General features: G+C 45.3%; 1 protein-coding gene across 4 annotated transcripts in view; it reads left to right on the forward strand.

Annotated features, from left to right (window-relative positions):
• The window catches only part of klu (klumpfuss), a 28108-nt gene extending 8530 nt beyond the window's left edge, over window positions 1-19578 (forward strand). The window contains exons 2-3 of one of the 4 annotated variants that reach the window (XM_017140143.3): window positions 3949-3999; window positions 15802-19578. In XM_017140143.3, coding sequence (XP_016995632.2) covers window positions 15979-18384 — 2406 coding nt within the window. In that variant the 5' untranslated portion in view covers window positions 3949-3999; window positions 15802-15978 and the 3' untranslated portion in view covers window positions 18385-19578. Of the gene's footprint in view, window positions 1-3948; window positions 4000-14974; window positions 15158-15227; window positions 15455-15621; window positions 15644-15801 lie in introns of those variants that run through there. The other 3 variants (XM_070215391.1, XM_070215392.1, XM_070215393.1) reach the window with 3 other exon arrangements.
• The last annotated feature ends 1955 nt before the right edge of the window (window positions 19579-21533 follow it).

The following is a 21533-nucleotide window of genomic DNA, read 5'->3' on the forward strand; positions in this document are numbered from 1 at the left end:
TAAGGTCAAGGGGTTGGAGGTGGCGGCTGGTGGCCACCCACAGACACCATCTCCACTCCACAAGGTAGCCAAGAAAAACACGAGAGACCCTTTCGAATGCCCGTAAACTACTCCAAAAAGTTCAGCGGGGCAGAGGGGTTTTTGAGGTAGGTAGAAATTATTAACTGACATTTTAATGATGATAATGATGAGGCCCCGTTGACGTTGCCCCTGCAACTGCGTCGGTGGCTAGACATAAAAACCCCCTGTTGAACCCCCCTGCTCCACAACCCAAAAAATAAACAGGTAAGGCCGAGAGAAAATCTTGGCCAGTTTTGTTGATGCTGCATCGGCGTGATTTTTATCAGCTCAACTCGACTGGCGCCAGCTTCATTTTCAGCCAGCTGCTGTCCCTTCTTTTTGGGCAGAAGAAGCTGCAGCTCCCCAACCTCAAAAAAAAAGAATAAATAAATAACAGAATTCGAATGGAAGACTGCATAAAAGCTATGAATTTTAATTGATTTTTTTCGCTCTAAACAAAGCCCGGGAATGCCGTAGAAGTTGTAATTCATTTCAGCTTTCGTTGCGCTTGTAAAGATTCCTTTTTTTGCTTTTAACTTATTTTGCCGCTCTCCGCCTGCTGCTGCAGATGAAGCATGAAAATAAGTTTCGAGCTGCAGAGAAAGAAAATAAGTTGATATTAATTTATCACTTTTAGTTAAATGTAATACTAAGTTCTGAATAAATATTACAATTTATATGAAATAGTTTTGACAAAAATTTAATAGTAGTTAAGTGCAGGGTTTTATGATGATTTAAAGAATAGAATTATATAAAATCAGAAAAACGTAATTCTAATAGTGCTTAAATTAGTAGAATATTCGAAATAAAATAAATTAGCTTTTAATTAATATTGAATAATTTGAGATATTAATTTTAAACTTGTTCGTTTTACAAAATATTGAATTTAAAGTATTAAAAGAAATATTAAACATTTTAAACTTGGTAAAATCTAGAAATATTTTAAAAAAAGCTCTTAATTTTTATTTGCACAGATATATGAGTAAATTAAATATGCTATTTTTTCCCCGTGTACTGTTTTCCTGACCCTTTTCGTTGCTCTCCGCCATTGTGGCTAATTTCCGAGGCACCCACAATTCGCTGCAGCAAGACTCATTGTCAGTTTGGCGAGGCAGCGTCTGTTTGCAACATGCTTAATGTCATGCAACACAACAGCAGCAGCAGCAGACGCAGCAGCAGCAACATCAACGCAACAGCAGCAGCAAAAGCAACAACGCACTGTCACTGTCATGCATCATCATCTCGGCGGAGTTACTCGGAGTTGGAGCTTCGAGTTGGAGTCTGCTGTTTGAAAATTATTGCATGTCTCCGGGCGAAAAGCCTGCAACCTGCCAGAGGAGCAGGCTCCGAAGGAGACGACTCCCAGTGAGTGATGCGATTATCTGCAAGATTCGCTTATCTACGGTGATCCATCAGTCGCAGTCTGCAAAGTCTGCAGAGTCTGCAGTCTGCAATCCTGTCCAGCCTTTGGCTTTCGTGCAGAAATGCAGATCCACAGCCAGAGAAATGCGTAGCCTGCGCGGGCGTCCGCCTTATAAATTAGAATGTGAGCTGCGTATGCCCAGGAATCTGAAGCTGAGTATCTCTGTATCTGAGTATCTGAGGGATACTGTATGATGTGTGTGTGTTTTTAATTTACTCTTTATGGCCAGGCTCCCACGGTTGAGCGGAGAGCACAACCTGACCACCTGAGATGGCCAGCACCCGCTAGCCAGAAGTTGCTTTTTTTTGCCTTTTTGCGGTTGCTGGCCAGGAAGCTGACTTGGGCTTGGTTAAAGTAAACCACAGTGGGTTGCCTTCTTCTTTTTTGTTGACTTTGATTGAAAGTTGACACAGCCAAGCGTTGAAAACCACATCCGTGGAGGGGCCTACGCAGCAGCAGCAACTCTCCAGCCTCCTATGCAAATGCAATTAGTTTTTGATTAAGTTGTAGGCTGCCCAAAAAAAGAGAAGAGATTCGCCGGGGAGACACTGCAACCGAAGTACACTTAAGCGCAGAGCCAAGCGACAGACCGTTAAATTGTTGCAATTACCATTGCTAGTTGCTGGTGTGCCGGCAATGTTGCTGCTGTGCTGCCGCCATATTGCTGGTAAAACAATATGCAAACTCGCTGTGTGTTAGTGTTAGAGTGGGTGGGTATGTGCCTTTTTCTGTGTGGCAGCTACTGTTGCTTGGGGCAATTGTTTAGCACGCGCTGCTAATTTTGTGCCGCTGTGTTGCTGCCGTAGCTCCCGCCGCCGATGTTGCTGCCAGGCAGCAATTTCTACGTTGCATGCACGCCTCGTTGATTGTAGGAGTAGTAGGTGGGTCACCCTCGCCACATCCACATCGCTGGCAATCATTTTAATAGCAGCTCTTTCGGTGGTCAGTCCGAGGTTCTATGTAATTTATGCCCGCAACTAATTGCATTTGAAAGTTTAACTGCAAAAGTCAAACGGTTTTCAGATATGTGCATGCCATAACCCAAAAAGCTCGGCTCTTGTAAAATCAAGAAAATAAATTCCCACCGCTTCGCAGCTTGGAAAAAACTGAAATAGATTTTCCCTGTTGCGTGGCTCATTTGAAATTCGAATTTCAATAACGCACACAAAACGATGTTTATCGGGGCTCTCGGATCGGTTTTCTCCTCGGTTTTTTCGTTTGAGTAGGCGTTGTCGAATAGTTTCGAGTGCCTTGGTCCAGTTCACGCACAAAGATTCAGATTCGAGATTGAAGAGGCCAAGGTTCGTGAGATAAGAGCGTGGCTTCTGGGCTGTTGTTGTGGGGGTGCGATAAGGCGGAGCCAGAGTTTATCAGCGGTTCCAGTTGCGCAGCTGTGGCACAGATACAGATACTCGTAATGTTGTGCCAACAAGTTTTGGTTGTGCCTGTGGTTTTGCTTTTGCTTTTGGGCCGCATATTTGTTAAGGTCGCCCAGCTGCTGCTGGATGTGGAAAACCGAAAACTGGTCACATTGCTGCTGGTCATATGCCACTGCCACATGCGACCGCAACATGCCGTGTTGCATGCCTAATTGCAACAGGTGGCCAGGAGCAACATGTCGCAGCTACGCCAGCAACATGCCAATTAGCCGCCAAAACAAAGCACCCGCACAAAGTAAAACCCCCCCGCTACAATGCAAATCATGTTGACATTTCTTGTTATAAATGGCTTAAATTGCTTAAATAATTAGCAAATAATAGCCGCAATTGTCGGATCCAAAAAAGGCAGTAGCCGCAATTGCAGCCTGACATTTGTTTGTTTTTATCGCTACCGTATTAATGAACAAAAATAAATAAATTATAATTTATCGAAGGCAATTCTAAACGCTTTTCCCCATCAATCAGCTGCCGTGGGGATTGCCTTCGATTGCCAATCAGGCGGCGGCTGCTTTTATTTGATATCTCTTACCTTACCTCTTTTTTTTCGGTGGCCCCGGGACACGCCCCCTTAATTTGGCCGCATTTGTGGGTGGTAACCGCTCTTTGTCGGGGGGCTAATTTTGTAACTAATATTAAAACACTTCAATCAATCAATGTCTTTCGGGCGGCGGTGCAGCGGGGGAAACCCCCTCGATCGGGATCTCCACTAAAAGTTGGCTAAAATGTTCATTAAATCCAAGCTGCCAGGCAGCCAAGCAGTCTGAGAACCATTGGCTTTCGATCGGTATTTGCCTAGGCCATTAAATATTTATGAGTTCGCGGAGACCGAGAGTTTTGTCCAACCTGCCAACTATTTCCAGCTTGATTAATGATCTCCGCGCTCGGCTGTGTTCTGCTTTAATTACCGCAGCAATTAGCAGCTGAAAAATCCGCTCCGCCAGCGAGCTGCCACAATTTGTCATGTGGCTGCATCATCGCCAAAAAATCTCAAATCTCTAACCGCTCTTCTCTTCTATTTTCTTGCAGACTATGCCAGATCTGCAGCAATCGGACTCGGCCAGCATCTAAATCAAAGAGGTAAGTCCACCAGCTGCAACTGGTGCCTTATTTTGCTTTTTTGGCTCTGAATGACAACCCTGGCCTGCTGGCTGCTTTATTTTGCGATCGCAACTCCACCTGGCCAGGCAACCTTCGCAAAAAGCTGAAACGCATTTCGAATTTAATGCGTGCGACGAGGACAGGCCAGGGGCGGGGGTGTGGGAGGGGCAGGGTAGCGGCAGGGGGAGGGGCTGTAGATCCCCTTCAGATCGATCATGTGCGGCTGAGGCTGTCCAACTTTGCCACAAGCCAGTGTCGTCTCTTGGTAATCTTGCATTTTGCCAAAATCAGAGGTGGCATTATTTCTAAAACTTGTAAAGGTGTTATAAAAAATATTGGAATATGAAAAATTACCCAAAAATAAAACCTGCATTATATTTTCAAAAATTAATTTTAAAAATAAATCAAAAAATAAATATAAATATCTAAAATATAAATACTAAAGTAATAAATACATATTAAAATACCAGAAGAAATATTTGACATGATATCTCTTGCATTAAAATTCCACGTTTTATAAAGACACCTAAAATATTTAGAATATTTCTAATTAAAATAAAAATCATTAAAAACGTAGTTAGATTAAAGCAATTTTTTTGCTTTGTGATAGATATTTTTAGCATCCAAATCCCATGAACTATCGCACCCCCTTCTGAGTTTCAGCGACTCCTTCGTGAGTGACTTGAAATATCGCTTCGCAGGTGCACCACTGGCGGGGGCGTCGTCTCAGCGACCTTCCCCGCCAAAGGAATCGCCGGTTGCCATTGAAAGCGACTGAAGCTGAGCACTCTAGACAGATTGCCAAGTTTCGTCTCGTATTCGAGTTCGACCGAAAAAACATGAAATAAAAAAATAAATAAAACGATTCGAGCCAGTGCAGCTGGACCTGGCCACTTTTGAAGATTAATTGCTCGCGACAGCCGCAAGTCGCGAGTTTTGCGAGGCTGCCCCCTGAAGCTGCTGCCGCTGCTGATTTCGATGCTGCCTCCAAAAGCTGGCAGCCTGACCATAAAAATCGCCATTTGTTGGCAACACACAAAAAATTAACATGACGTCAACGACAAGCGCACAACAACAGCTCAATTGGCCGGCAGCAGAAGTGGCGACCTTTGCGATTTGGCCTGGCCAGTGGCGATTAAGGCCAGAAAAGCGTTCCACATGTCCGAATGTTCCAAAATCCGTCGATGCTGGCCAAGTAATCCATCGACTAGCGAAAGAGATTTCTTTCGACACGCCCCGCGTTCTGCTGGATTTTTTGTTCTGGGTGTCATCACATTTTGCATTCGCCCGACTTTTTCCCGTCTCATTTTTTTGCCAGCTTTTCTCGATTTTTTCGAAGCGTTTTCGGTTTTGATTTTTAAGTCTGGTCGGCGGTGGCGCTTTATTCATAAATCCGTCAGCTGCATGAAATACAGCTTAATTAACAAAAAGCCGAGAGAAAAGCCGCAGCAGCACGCAGCGGAGGCGCAGTTCCATTCATTCGAGCGCCCATTGAACAACGCCGCAGTCTTTCGGTTTTTGGCTTTCAGTTTGGTCTTATTTGTGCACCCGAAATTTGTCACCATCACATCAGCACATCTCCACAATATCCCCATAATTGAGTTGAGATTCGGATTCAGTGCGGTTCGGAAAACGGTACGCAAACGGTAAATACATACGATATACGGATGCGGGGCCCATAAACAAACGAGTCGAATTACAAGCGACTGAAATCAATTAACACCTGCCGGTGATGAGTCCCACCATCGATCAATCGATCTCTCACACGAGCTGCATAAATTAGCCGTAGCATAATTGTGTGTTCTTTCAAGCGGTCCAGCGAAATTAACATATCAAACACAGCATAATTGCGCTTTAATCGCGCCAGGTTCCCTTTCCCCCAAAAACCCCGAAACCCCAAGCCCCAAAAAGAAAATCAAAGCCTGAAACTGTGATTGGACACTGGAAATTAATGACTTCCAAGGGCCTCCCCGTGGAGCTGGCTGAATAGAAAAATGGCCAAGGAAGCTTAAGGTCACCGTTGAGTTTTCTTCTGTTTGAGGTTTTCTGTGACAACAAAGATTATTTTAAATGGCCCCCAAAAGCCTGCACTTTGTAAGGGAAATATTTCATTGGAGTTTGCTTTTTTGTTCGATTTAAAAGGAAGTATAATATGATAAAGTGAAGGGAATTATCTTAAAAACAATTGATTAATTAAAGCATAAAATCACAAACCTAATTTTCCATTTTAGGATTTTATTAAGCGTATCTTAAATACTCTACAAATATTTTTATTGGGGTATTAATACTAGATTCCCTATGTAGATCAAATGGTATTACCCATTCTCTTTTTATTTCCTTTCGATATCGATCTAAACACTTTATTTCATTTGCTATGCTTTAAGTACGTTTTACACAATTCTTGCGCGCGTTTTCCAACGTCTGACGCTCGTCGAAAGGCCTTCCGACCCTCGGGTCCCCTTAAAGCCCCCTGGAAAACCCCTCAATCCCGCTCTTAAAACACCCCCCTTCTGGACTCTTGGACTCGCGTATAATGCAAAGTGACAGCAACGGCTTGTAGGCAATCAAAATGCGAGCCAAAACACGCGCAGGTTTACAATTGTTGTTGTTGCTGGTTGTTGTTGTTATTATTTTTATTTTAGTTGTTGTTGTTGTTGTCGACTCCACCTGGCAACGCAAATTGAAAGAACTTGTTGCAGTCAACGGGGCAAAAATTGAATGCTTTGCACTTGCCTTTGCGGTCACAAACAGCACTCAGAAAGTCAGAAAACAGAAAACTTCAAGATATTGGTGGTTCAGTGGTGCAGTGGTGTTGGTCGTGGTGCTGGTGCACTTTTGGTGGTTACAACTATTGATTACATGCCTTGGAACGGCTCACATTACCGGAGCAGCGGACCCCAGATGCGGGTGTTGCTGGCGTGCCAGCAACATGGCGATATGTGTTGCTGTTGCTCCAGCAGCAGCAGCAGCAACATCGAACTCGAACGGAGTCTGTAATTAATGCGGGAGCCTGCGCTGACATTTTGAGAAATTTATTGCTCCAAGTGGATTTATAGTCTGCGACATTTTATAGTTTTGGCCCCAGAGAGCCGAGCCTGCGGTTAGCCGGGCCAGAAAGTGAGATCCCTGCGAGGATCGCGCAGATCGAGTAGATCGATGTGGGGATCGGGGATCGGGATCGGGTAGCTGGGGACTGGGAACTGGGAACCCTTAATGCGCATCATGTGCGCGCGCGCATATATAATTTGGCTACCCGATAATGATCGGCCTTTGGCATAATAAATTTTACACAAAGCGAAAAAGAAACGGGAAAATGTGCCGCAAAACGCTCAGAAACTTTCAACTTGTTGCTCTGGCTGCTTTGCTGTTACCGCTGCGTATCCCCACTTGCAATCTATATTAATTTTTATACGAAACCGAACCGAACCGAGTCACGCTGCTGCACTTTCATAAATGCCAAAAATTTCACCTGCTTTCACAAAGATGATTAAAAATAAATATGCAGGCGCTGCAGTTCTCGACGGCCGAAGGTTGATATACGATAATTTCGTTCTGATAATGTGACGGACGGAGGATGAGACAGGCTGGACCTGTGACCCAGTTGAGGGTTTTTTCGGGATTTTCGGGGGTATTCGAGGGTCTGCGATGTTTTCGGGGCTTCGTGTTGAGCCAAAAAGCGTTTAAGGCTAATTGCAAAGATCGCTTTTGACTGATAAACGAACTGGAGAGGGCCGGACGAACGGATGTGGAGAAGGTGGAGTGGGCGGACTCGGAGGTTTGCCCCCTTGGCGCTGACCCAAAACCTTTTGCCCAAAACCCCTACGTTGAGTAAAAGACAGAAAATAAAAATACATAACTGAAATGGGAGAGAAAAAACAAATACGCGGCATTCGGAGCTCGTGCTTAATGATGATTGCTGGCCCCCAGAGGTTAAAATTAAATAATTTCCGACTCCAAATGAAGCCAAAGCGCGCTTCTCTATAGTCTAGGCTAAAATGGCGGGCGTTCCAGCCATTCATTTTACCCCGGCCATATATAATTAGCATGAAATGAGCCAGGGATCTTTAGTTTGGTCAAAGAAACCATTTTTTCTGAAGACATTTCGCTTGTGGCGATTTTTTTTGGTTTTCTGTTTTAGTTTGCGAGTTCCTACGTTTCATTTCGTTTTCAGCTCTTTTCTGCTATTTATGTTAATGCAGCGATTAAGCAGCAAATCGTGTGCCTAATTATGATAAACATTTGCCAAAGCCAAGAATAGAAAACGGAGAGAGGAAGTGCCACATTAAAGAGTGTGACCAGGTAACGGAACTAAATAGTGTGACCAATCGAAAGTTTAATGCAATAATATGATTTTAGCAGTTTAGTTTTAGTCTTAAGCCCGTTATCATTTTTTTGCCCTGTTGATACCAATGAAATTGCAAGCCCAATTAGGATAAACTTGAATTTATAAAGCTATAAATTTAGAAACCCTAGAAAAATGCCTCATTAAACAGTGTGACCAGGCTAACGCCATTTCGTGTTTAAACCCGTTTTGTATTTATTTTTATTTTCTGCCGCCCCATCCCCATTTCTGTGGCCCTTTTAGGCGCCTCTGTTAGCCGGCAACGATAAGGCGGCAATGGTTTAATTTAGCTGCACCAGCGGCAGCAGCAGCAGATGACGACAGGATCGTTGGGCCGGCCTACGTGCAACAGAAGTGGCTGTGGCACCAGCAGCAGCAACAGCAAAACAAATGTGTCTGTATATCGCAGCTAAATTGACTTTGATCACGCGATCCCGATTCCCCCTTTGGCCCGGTCCGAGTTATATGGCCAAGTTCAGAGACGATTCCAGGCTGCAGGCTCCAGGTTCTCGGGCGCGGCCTTTTGTGGCTCAAACGGAAGTATGCTAAGCAACTTGTTGCTGCTGCAGCAGCAGCAACTGCAGCAAAGGCAGCAAAAGCAGCTGAAGGTGTATATTGCAAAAATAATTACATTTGATTGTAAAAGGCCAGCGTCTCTAGGCTGGGGACTCGGACTCGAGATCGGACCTCGGCCTGCCAGAGAAAAATGTGCAACATGATTGCAGTTTACAGCCCCGGCAGCAGCAGCAGCAAAACCAACAGATAAAATGCATTTACAATTGAATTTGAATGTAATTTTATTTAAGCTGCGGTCAGCCAGGGGCAGCATGTTGCTGCGGTGGTGTTGCTGCTGTTGCTGTTGCTCCTTGGCACGGCAGCAACAATTGGCCTGGTGGCAGGAAATCGCCATTATATGGCATTATCCACTTGGCCAACGGTAGCGTAGGCTGCAACCTGCAACCTGCAAACTGCGAGCCACGTCAATCCCCAGATCAGAGAGCCCCTCTTAATTAATGATCCGAGTTCGAGTCCGTGGCGCGGTAGCAGTGGCAACTAATTAGCATATCGTTAGCTCACATATTGACGTCAAATTTGGTCCGGGCCAATTCGCAGTCGTTTTCAAATTACAGTGATCATTTTAATTGCAGTGCGCCAAGCTCGGATTCAGCTTCAGATTCAGATTCACATTCAGACTGCGACTGGGACTGGGGCTCCAATTGAAAACAAACGAGCAACAGTAGCAGCCAAGCTAGTTATAATAAATGAGAGTTCGCCTCATAGGCAGTGTAAAGGCGGGGGAGCCAGGCGATAATGAAATGGGGAGAAATATAATGGGAGATATAGAGATCAGAGTTCAAAATAGCGAGAAATTGCAAAAATACTATAAAACTGAATAGGAAGATCAAAGATCTGTTGATCAGTTATTGGAAGGAATATTTATTTAATTGAAATTTTCCCATTGAAAACTAACTATAATAAATCCAAATAAATCAACGGTTTTTCTCCAAAAACTCCTTGTCTTTTCCAGTGGGTTTTCCCCTAACGAAAACAATTGAGCCAGAGCTTTTCCAGCCAGTTGCGAGCTCGTGTTGCCGCGGGGGGCGGTCTCAGCAACATGTTGCTGCTGTCATTGGCTACCAGCAACAGCGGCGATTGTTGTAGGCGTAAAAAGAGTTTTCCCCACGTTTCTGTTGCTGCTGCTTTTTTCTTTATTATTTCTCGTTTGATGAGCAGTTGAGTTCGTTGTCGTGGCTAAGCAAATGGCGTTTTATTTTATTAGCCATATTTCTGCCCCGTCATGCTTTGTTTGCCTTCGGGCAGCGAGTTGTTGCTGTTGGCTGGTGTTGTCTTTGCACTTGTGATTGAAGTTGAGGCTCCATTCAAACTCCCCTCCCTACCCCTTTTTACCCCACCCCAGTGGTCCGTCCATTATCAATGCATATCACGTTGAATACTGATGTTTATGATGTCGTTTATTACGACCAAAGACAAGTGAAGTAAACTTCAGTGAAGTGTGGCTTAAATGGCGTCAGAGACATTTGCCAGATTAATGGCCACAGTCCCCTGGAGTTTTTTTTGGGGGCGGGGGAGCCCGACAGGGGCGTGGCAACAGCAATCGCACACCAACAAATTGTTTACATTTTAATTTCTGCAATTTTATTTGCTTAGCTCTGCGAACTGTCGTCGGTTTGGTGAAAGGGGGGTTTCAAAAGGGGGTCTAAAAAGGAGGCACATGGCACGAGGCTTATCGCGGCGTCTCGCGGTCCCAAAAGGAGGGGGGCATAAAATGTGTTTGACGGGTGCTACTGCAAAACTTCATCAAGTTTCGCTGTGTGTAATAAGCGTGACAAATGCCAGGCAAATACAGTGGTCACTCAGCGGGGAATACCTCCGGCGATTGTGAGACAATAAATAAGTCGTAAGAGATTTGAAGGATTTAATGGGATAAACGAATTTATAGAGCACTATATTACCGTTGTAACTGATAGGAGAAATACGGTAAAAAAAAGTTTGCGAGCATTGAAATATTATAATTAAAATAATATATAATAATAGAATAGTGGAAGATTTTTATTTATTTAATGGGGTTATGAAATCCCAATTCTCTACTTTTTCGCTGAAATTTCACCCCCTTTTTGTGTTACCAAAGTGCGTCGCTTTATTATTATATTTATTTTAGTCACCTATTTGGTTGTTGGACTGCCTCAAAAACTGGCCGTGAATCATATTTCCATGGCATTGCACATTTTCAGTTTTCCCGCCGTCAGTTTTCTGTTCGCAGTTGGCACTTTTGCAGAGCGAAATAACAAAGCCGCGTTGGCGAATCTGGGTTCTCGTTTTTGCCATTGTTGACAACAAATGAGCGCCATTTAATGCGCTTCCTAGTGGTTTGTTGTTGCCGTCGTTGTTCGCCGGTTGTTCGTTGTTCGCTGGTGCTCATTGTTCGGTTGTTCGTTGTTTGGCGTAATTAAGCAGCGCTTTTCCGTCTTCAGTCGCCACCACTTTGCACTTGGCTTGCACTTTTCCAGCTTTCGGTTTTCAGCGCTCAGCATTCAGCGTTCAGTTTTCAGTTTTCAGATCATTTACGAGCACTTGGCATTCGCCGTTCCACTTTGCCAAACATTTGCTTACAAGCATGTTTCGCTGTCCGCTCTTTTTGGTCTTTAGTCTTTAGTCTTTAGCTTTGGCGACTTGTTAGCGCCATGTTTACACTCTGGAAAAAGCTTAATTAAATCTACGATTGCTCCGAGCTTTCCATTCCCGTTTTATTTTCGGCCACTTACCAAGTCATTCCACCCGTGGCCAAAAATTAACACTCCATTTAGCATAATTTCACACCATCTCTTCCATCGCCTGACAAGTCCATTTTGTCTTTTCCATTCTCCCATTATGTAATCTTTCGCGCCTGGCCAAAAAAAAGGTCCCATAAATGAAAGGAGAATTAAAATTTAGTTTTTGGGTAATTAGTATCGAAGTTGGAGGTACCCTGGAATAAAATAAATATATAATATTTTTGTTAATTTGCATTAAAATAAAATATTATTTTAACTACCACTTAACACCAACTTAACCCTTACCCTTCACAACTCCATCGATTTAAAGTGGCAACTTCTTTTGCGAGTTAATTAACACTTGGCCAGGGTATGACCATTTATACGGATGTATGTATATCTGTGTTTATCCAAACTCTGCCAGCCATAAATCAAAAATCTCGACACTCACCCTGCTGCACCTCCTCCTCCGCGAGTCCGAATCCGATCCCCGATTTCGCGTGCTAACAAGGCCCCAAAGCGGCGGAACCTTGGAGAACCCAGAACTCGGCTGGCGTGAAAATTTATGTTTTTTTCAGCTTTTTGTTCACTTTATTTTATGAATATACGTAGATATATATATTCTGGTATATGGGGGACAGCGCGAAAGAAGTGGGAAAAAGTTGGGCGGCGAGGAAAAGCAGGAAAAACGAGCCAATGCCGTTGGCCACATTTGCTGGTGTAAAGTTTTTCGCATAGTTGTCAGCATTGCGCTGTTTAATTACCCTAATTAAGAATATTAATTGCCCTTCGGGTGGATAATAATAAAAGGCGAGGGGATGGGGGTGTGGTGACCCTGTTCCCGGAAATAGAACATGAATTATGATATGCAAAAAACAACTTTCAGACCGTTTTCCATTTAAGTTGCGAAATCGAAAAAGTTGAGACAACTTTAAAGGGGGCAAAAAGGGGGGCAAAAAGGGGGGTCAGGACAAAGGACACGCACTCCATTAAACCAAAAAGGGGCAGACATATGCGACAACAAAAACAATAACAACAGCAAAAGCAAGCCACTAACTGGCAGGAGGTGAAAGGTGAAAGCCGAGGGATGAGCAGATGGACACAGGTGTCCTGTCGCTGGCCCATCAACACCTCTTCCTCGGCTCGCCAGCAAGCCAACAACGCACACACTCCGGCACTCGGAAACTCGAAAACTCGGAAACAGACGGGTCCGGCTCTTTTCATTTTCTCAACACGTAAAGCAAACACGTGACCGTTAAGGACATGGACTCCTGCTGCCCCTTTGCTCTTAGTTCCCCCACCCATTGGCCCACTCCACTCAGTTGTAGGCGCAAATTGCCAACAGAAGGACAACGACAACGAGTGCACTGGCAGAAATTGGGGAGGCAGTCAGTAAAATCGTTTATACCTATAGGAACTTAAAAATTATTAAAAATACATAAAATTTAACCTTTTCCTTGATTAAAAAAATCACACCTATTTTTTTTTTAATTTTGATATTTTTTTGCACTTAATTTTTAGTTAGGTAAATGAAATTCTTAGAATTATTTGTCGTTTTAGGAGTTTTTTGGGCTTTAATTTAAGAGTGAAAAATCTCTATAATATTGATAAAGGTCTTTTATTAAGCAATCATCATTAAACACCTTCTTGGCATTAGGGCTTCTCTATACCTACATATTTTTAAATCTTATAATATTTCAACTTTTCTATAATTTTAATTAATATGCATTTTTGAGGAGTTTTGGCCTTTAATTCGAGAGTAAAAAAAATCTCATTATACCCTTGCAGAGGGTATTATGATTTCAGTCAGAAGTTTGCAACGCAGTGAAGAAGACGTCTCCGACCCCATAAAGTATATATATTCTTGATCAGCATCACAAGACGAGTCGATCTAGCCATGTCCGTCTGTCCGTCTGTCCGTCCGTCTGTCCGTCTGTCTGTCTGTCCGTCTGTCCGTCTGTCCGTCTGTCTGTTTCTACGCAAACTAGTCTCTCAGTTTTTGAGCTATCGGGACGAAACTTTCGCAAAAGTCTTCTTTCTATTGCAGGTAGTATATATGTCGGAGCCGACCGGATCGGACAACTATATCTTATAGCTCCCATAGGAAGGATCGGAAGAAAAAAACTTTAAAAAATTCTAGCTTTGGTGTTTTTTGAAATATTACCTTCTACTTTTGGGGATGTTATTTTTTAAATATTTCTGAATTTCGAATTAATTATTTCAAAAATCGGACTACTATATCATATAGCTGCCATAGGAACGATCGGAAAATTAATGGAAAAGTAATAGGAAATAAATTCTAGCTTCTTTGGTTTTTATTGTATTATCTTCTACTCTAGGATATAACTCTTTTTAAATATTTCCGAATTTCAATTTTAATTTGATCAAAATCGGACGACTATATCATATAGCTGCCATAGGAACGATCGGAAAATTAATGAGAAATATTAGAAAATTGAACATTTTTGCGATTTGTTAATTGATAGGAATGATCTGCAAGGGTATATAAGCTTCGGCTGGCCGAAGCTAGCTTCCTTTCTTGTTTTTTAATCAAAATAGTTCCTATTAAATACCTCCTCACCAAAAGGGCTTTTCTCGCAGTGCACAGCTGAGAGACCCCACCGTAAACTGACGGCTTATGGCAGACACAGCACAAAGCTCCGCTCTGCTCCTGCTGCACCACCCCCTCCTTTAAACCACCCCATATCGCAGCTACGTGCGTGTGTGCACAATATTCATATATCACAAGGATAAGCGCAATGCAGCAAACGTCCTTCCAGACGTGCCGTTCGTTGCTGTTGTTGTTGTCGTTTGTGGTGCCTTGTCCTTTTCCCGAGCCAACTGCTTTTGGATTCGGTAGCAGTAGCAGTAGCACCACCACGAACACCACCCCCTTTCTGCGCCTCCTCCTGCTCGTGGTGTGTGTGGTAACTTTTAATTATTTGCGAATGTTGGCGCCAGACGGCGAGATGCGATGCGATCCTGTCCAGGACTGTCGCCCGTTCCATCCTGTCTCCTTTCCTTCATTGATTTCGCTGACCAGAAGTTTAGGCGGCGGTAGGAAAAGGGGGTGTGACAAAAAGGGGGTGTGCATACGCCGGTCAAGGCGAAGGCAGCGCCAAAATCCAAAGGCCCCATAAACTTTGAGCGCCATAAAATCTGCTGGCAGCGCCATAAAAATTCCCACAGCGGGAGTTGGAGACTGTACCCAAACCCCTTTTGCGCCCTACTGTACTCCCCTTTACACCCATCTAACAGTGCCGTCCCTTTCCCAACTGTACAGACAAACGCATAAAACTAACGCAGCGTAAACGCCGCCGTTGTTGTCATCTGTCTTCTCGTTACGTTATTTCTTTTTGGCAGCTTCAGCACAAAATTTATCTTATTTATTTGTTTGACTGAAAGCCAACTCAAACGGATGCCGGGGAAATTGCTGCATTTTGATGCTTGACTGATTGCTCCCCAAAAACATATCTTTAATATGCCTCTATATTTGGCTTTATTTCGAACTCAATTACGTAAAGTAAGCTTAGCGAAGGAGTCCCGGCGATCTGGCAACGCTGCGCGTGACAAGTGCTAGAAATATCGAGTGCAAGTGAGATGGCTATCTGCATAGTAGGCGTGATAAAGCGAAATAGATAGCTTTCTTTTTGCAAAAAGTTTGTCCCAGAAGAAAGCCGGATTTTCAGCTGTTCAAATCTACAATTTTCCAAAGCATCCCGCATTCAAAAGGATTATTGTGATTGTTTATTTAACTAAAGTGATACGTATCCTTTTATTGGTTTGTTTCTTGTGCAGAAGATCTGAACAAGAAATGGTGGTGGGTGTATTCTCAAAAATTTGAGGCAGAAACAGAGATTGCCAAATTTTTTACCTGTTAGGAAATATACTCGATTTATTTCAGCTTCAATTACCTTGTTAAAAATAGTTTGTGCAAAAGTCTCAATTCATCCATGTCCAGGTTTTTTTAGGTTAGGTAACCAAAACCTGAAAAATAATTATTTATTGTGTGAGTTTTATGGTGATAAAAAATGCTACATAGTCTCCCCTGAATCTTCAACACTAATTTCTAATATTTTCATATAGTTTAAGAAACTAATTTTTAACAGATACTAGTTTTTGTTATAACCCCAATTAATTTGATGCATTCTTCTTCTCTATTTTCAGTCTCGCCAGGTAGCCCGCAAGAATCCCAGACCTCGCAGGCTGGATACCTTGTGGCCGGAGTTGCCAAGGTCGCCACATCCGCAACGGGAGACTCTCCCCCCACCCCCTGCACAATCCCCAACCCAATCCCAATCGGAAGCCTCCAATCCGCCGCTGAAGCCGCAAAAAGTTGACCTCATGACGATGGCAGAAGGCACCGACCCCATGGGGCATGGTCACCACACGAATCCGCACAATCCGCCCCAGCAGCCGCCGCAGCACCACCCGCACCACCTGCCCCTGCCCCACCCCCCGCCGGCCCCGCCGCCGCAGCTGCTAAACTTCAACCACCACCATCACCACCACCACCAGCAGCAGTATCTTCCCCACATGTATCCTGCGCCCGCGGCCGCTGCCCAATCTCACTCCCACTACGGTGGCCTGCAGTATCCGCATCCGCACCAGCACCACCCCCACCACCAGCAGCACCACCCCCACCTGCCGCTGGCCCTGAGCCTCCATCAGCAGGCGGCTGCTGCGGCGGCGGTTGCCGCAGCGGTGGCCACCAACCACTCGAACAACAACAATCAGGCCAGCGTGGCCAACAACAACATTGTGGGGCCGTGGAAGCAGCGCAAGCGCAAAAGGCTCTCGGCGGTGCTGGACAAACTGCACCACCACAATAACAACAACAACAATGAAAGCCATTCGAATGGTCTGGCCTGCAAGGCGGAACCCATGGAGATGGAGGAGGATTTGGGCGAAGATCAAGAGCACGAGGAAGAGGATCTCGATGACTCCATACCCGATGAGGCGGAGGAGGAGGATCCCGGCAAGTTCATCAAGAGCGAGCAGCCCGTCAGCGAGGACGAGGAGAACGCGGAACCGGAAATGGACAACGATAACGATAACGAGGACATTTCCGGCGAGGATCTCGAGCTGTCGCACAGCGATGACAACGATCAGGATAGTCCCCGGATCAGCATGAGTCCCCTGCAGCTGCAGGCCTCCTCTCAGAGCCACCAGCCGCAGGATCAGGATCAGAATCCAAATCCGAATCAGAACAAGGAGAATCCGCTGCATGTGGACATCAAGACTGAGATCCCCAGCCCCTACGACCGGTACTTCCCGATACCGTCGCCCCTGTTTGGCTACTACCTGCACACCAAGTATCTGAACGAGGTGTTCCGCCGGCGCCACGATCTCTATCCCTCGCCGCTGCAGCACACCCCCTCCTCGATGGCCTCCGAGACGGAGACGTCGCCCACGGGAGTGCCGGAGCGGATGCTGCCCCACGCCCTGCTGGCCAATAACTCGCCTCCGCCATCGCTGCCCTCGCCGCCGCGCAGCGAATCCTCGGTGACCAATGCCAGCCAGCCAAATACCAGCAGCAGTAGCACCACCACCAAGAAGCGCACTAGTCCCAAGCCCAAGGGCAAGAAGGGGGGCGACAAGAAGCCCATGCCGCCGCCCCAGGAGCGTCCGCTGGATTTGTGCGTGCGCAGCGAGGTGGAGCCCAAGAAGTACAAGAGATCCGGTTCGAAATCCTCGCGAGAAGAGTCCCGTTCAGCGGTCATGATGCCACCGCCGGCTGCCTTGAGCGCGGCCAGCAGTCTGGAGAGCATGAGTGCCCTGTCGCCCGCCTCGAGTAGCCACTCGGGTCACATGCCCATCACCACCGCTGCCACGCCCAACCACCAGCCACCGCCCAACTCCCCGTATGCCAATGCCATGAACGCTGCCCACGCAGCGGCAGCGGCGGCGGCGGCGGCCATGATCAAGATGGAGATGCCATTGCACCCGCTGCACCACCAGCAGATGCACCACTCGCAGGTGCCCACCACCACGGTGGGTGTGCCGGTGATCAAGGGCGACGTGGCCTCGCCGACGACCAAGGAGACGGTGGCCTGGCGCTACAACCTCGACGTCTCCCCGGTGGTCGAGGAGATGCCCCCCGGCTCGGATGTGGCCTACGTTTGCCCCACCTGCGGCCAGATGTTCTCGCTGCACGACCGCCTGGCCAAGCACATGGCCTCGCGCCACAAGTCCCGCAATCCCGCTAACGATATTGCCAAAGCCTATTCCTGCGACGTCTGCCGGCGATCCTTCGCCCGCTCCGACATGCTGACCCGCCACATGCGCCTGCACACCGGCGTCAAGCCGTACACGTGCAAGGTGTGCGGCCAGGTGTTCTCGCGCTCGGATCATTTGTCCACCCACCAGAGGACCCACACCGGCGAGAAGCCCTACAAGTGTCCGCAGTGCCCGTATGCCGCCTGCCGTCGGGACATGATCACCAGGCACATGAGGACCCACACGAGATACGATTCCAGGGGAGGATCGAGGGAGGGTCGGGAGGGCAGGGAGGGCCGGGAGTCGCGCCGCAGTGGTGGCGAGCGCATGGAGGAGTCGCCGAAGTCGCCCGGCGCCCATCCGCTGCTCGACATGAAGATGAACATGAACATGGGCATGGGAATGGGTCTTAATATGGGCCTGCCCATGAACCCGATGAGCCTGCTGCAGGAGGAGCTGCTGCAGAAGTCCCAGCCCGGCCTGACCCTCGGCGGACCCATGCCCCTGGTGGTGAAGACGGAGAGCGCCTAACGGTGTCCATTTATGACCTGTTAGGTCCAGCTTAGTGCTACAGAAAAAAATCTAAAAAAAAAACATTAACTAGAGCAGTTTGTACTTGTACCGGAACTCTCTGCGAAGACTGAGGAACCTTAATACTACCTACAGTTTAAATAGGCTAAAGAAGCATCAACTAATTTTTTTAAAAGAGCAAAAGAGTTAGAGGGCAGCACTCAAGACCACCCAACGTATTAGCACCTAAACTAGTTCTAGTTGCTAGATCCTTTCGCGTTAAATGAACCCCCCGGAGTTTAGATAGCCAGGATCTTCGATACAGCTAGCAATTCCATGTTCCACACCTAGGCTATACTACTATATATATATAGGCGGTCGGATTCCCTTAAAGGATCCGATCTCTCAGCATTTTGAGCAACGTTGAAATTATTAAGCTAGACTCGCTACAATAGGCTAACAGGCTTGCCGCATCGGAGGAAGGCACTAGATTCGTACTCCTAGTTTTAATTAACTCTTAATTTATTTGTAACATTACTCAGCAGCATGTAAACTTATACCACAACAATTTGTATTAATTTAATTTTACTCTATTTAATTTAATTTAATTTAACGATAGCCTACAGAAAAACACAAACAAAAGACAAAGAATTCTCCCTAGGGCTCAAAAAAATATGACACACAAAACAAACTCACTTCTATCGAAATCTTAAAAGAGAAACGAACACTAAACAAAAAAAAAACAATTCCTTTTTTTTGTTCAACAAAAAACACTGTTAAATTTACATTATCTTGTAATTGATTTTATGCTTGCTCTTTTAATGTTTTACTACTTTTTGTTTTCATGAAATGAAATAAAAACCTTTAAGTTTTCTTTAGTTCATAAACCATCTTTGGATTGGACACACCTCCTCCTCACCCCCTCCGATCCCTCGAGAGGGGACAGGTTAACCCGCTTGTCCCCCCGGGGTCGGATTAACCCCTCGGGGTCGTTTCCATGTTTCAAGTTGAAGTTTTTCGTTATTTATTATAAAAAAAAAGAAACAAAGCCCCGACTCCCGCTTATTGATTATTAGTTCTTAGCTAAAAGTTTAAATAAATTATTAACTTATGTTATTCTAGTTGGTTATGATTAGCCCTTAGTTAAAAACGTTTTTCACAAAATAAAACAAAACAAAGTCTACACACAGATGGACAATGTCATACAAAACAGAATTTAAAGCTAAAGCATTTTGTTATTATTTCAATTGGTTTTTATTGGTTATTTTTCAGATGGATTATTTCTACGATTTTCAGATTGTTTTTTAAAGGCTTTAAACTATTTAAGCATATTTTTTCAAAGGGACTGCCCACTTAATTTGGTTATTATTTCAATGATTTCATGATTAGCGGTGTGGATTTTTTCTACGATCATAAAACGTATACTTTAGCCACAGTTTTCGAGATGGATGATTTCTATGATTTTCAGATTGGTTTTTTAAAAGGCTTTAAAATATTTAAGCTTATCCCTCCAACGGGATTGCCCACCTAATTTGGTTATTATTTCAATGACTTCATGATTAGCGGTGTGGATTTTTCAGACATATATTTTTTCTACGATCCTAAAACCTATACTTTCGCCACAGTTTTCGTGCTTCAGCCGGAGACGATGTCGTAGTTTTGGCCGTAGTCGCAGCCGGAGCCGGAAACTGGCTTACAAGCTTTTAGGCAATGGGAATCGCTTACAAGGCGCAGGCAGCTCCTTTCGCCGGTCACGAAACTGCATTTTGGCACGCAGCCCCCGCCTTTGCCACCCACTCCTCGCTTTTCGGCTGGTTTTTCCCACGCTGACGATGCGGGGGTGTCGATGGGGAGGTGGAGTTGGAGGAGGCACCGATTCAAGTCCTTGTTCTTCGCATGGAAATTTTCTTTGGGGCCTAATGGCCTCGAAACACGAAGAAGGCCGTCCAGGCGTGGGAGTTCCATGGGTGGCGGCTTTCGGGGGGTCGGTCTGTGTTGGGACTTGCTGCATTGCAGTTTGCGGCTAATGTCTGACCTTGTTTTGCAATGACTAAATTAATTCCTTAATAAGTGCGGTTGCAAAACAAACACGAAACTGCAGACGTGGCACAGTTGGCGACTTGGCCGGGTACACCCACTACCCCTTCACCCTCCCACCACCCACCTACATTTTCCACCGCCCCTGCTTGTGTAATTAAGCAGTGAAAATGCCCCAATTGACAGACATTGTGTTGGCTGCGGAAAATGGAGGAGTTTCGCATCTCTGGGGCAATAAATCAGGGCGAGGGCTAAGTAGCCATCGTGTTGCAGCTAGCATGTTGCACTCTATCACTTTACAGGGGCGGGGGGCGGGGTAGGGAAGGGGGGTTCCGTGGAGGGTGACTTATGGCCCAAACTGTATTAGCCGGGCCTAGATGTGATGATGCCGCATTGCATAATCCGCTCGGGTCGTGCATCATTTTGGCCAACATCGCCATCGCCTGACATTATTTGCAGCTTGCAGCGGATTTTTCTCCTTTTTCGAAATACCCTCTATTTAAAAAAGGGGGGTAGATGGGTTTAGTAAATATCTTTTAAAATTCAAGTTTTAACTATAAGTTTATTTTTCTTAAAAAACCCCTTTTTTAATATTTTAGAATTTGTTCATATATTCTTTTGATTGATTTCTCATTTTGCATAAATATGTTATTTTTTAAATCAACCATTATAATTTTTACTGCCTTAATGCTATAGTAATTTTTTCCCATATCAAGTGGACATCTAGTGGTCGGGATTTCGCGGCCTTACCATTTTCAAGCGGTCTCTTCTATTTTCACTCGCTTCTATTCTGTGGCACGCATAAATCTCTAAACAAGGCGCGCGTGGCGTGTCGTGCGTTTATTATCACTTCCTCTCCACAAATCCAGGGGCGGCGTGCGGAGGGGGTGGTGCAGGAATTCAGATTCAGGGGGATGGCTGGCATCCAACTTTCCTTTTGTCTCCGCTCGCGAAATTTATCGCCGTCATTTGTAATTGTAGCGCGAAAATTGAGTTTGAGTTTGAAGTTTTGGCCAGGGTGGTCAGGGGTGCTCACAGGGACAGGGTTTATGCATTGTTTCCATCAACATAATTCAGTTTGGCTTTGGATCAGCTCCAAGTGATTGTTTCGCCTAGCGGAGATTTACGAGCAC

The sequence above is a fragment of the Drosophila takahashii genome, chromosome 3L (assembly GCF_030179915.1).
Source record: "Drosophila takahashii strain IR98-3 E-12201 chromosome 3L, DtakHiC1v2, whole genome shotgun sequence".
Lineage (NCBI taxonomy): Eukaryota > Metazoa > Arthropoda > Insecta > Diptera > Drosophilidae > Drosophila > Drosophila takahashii.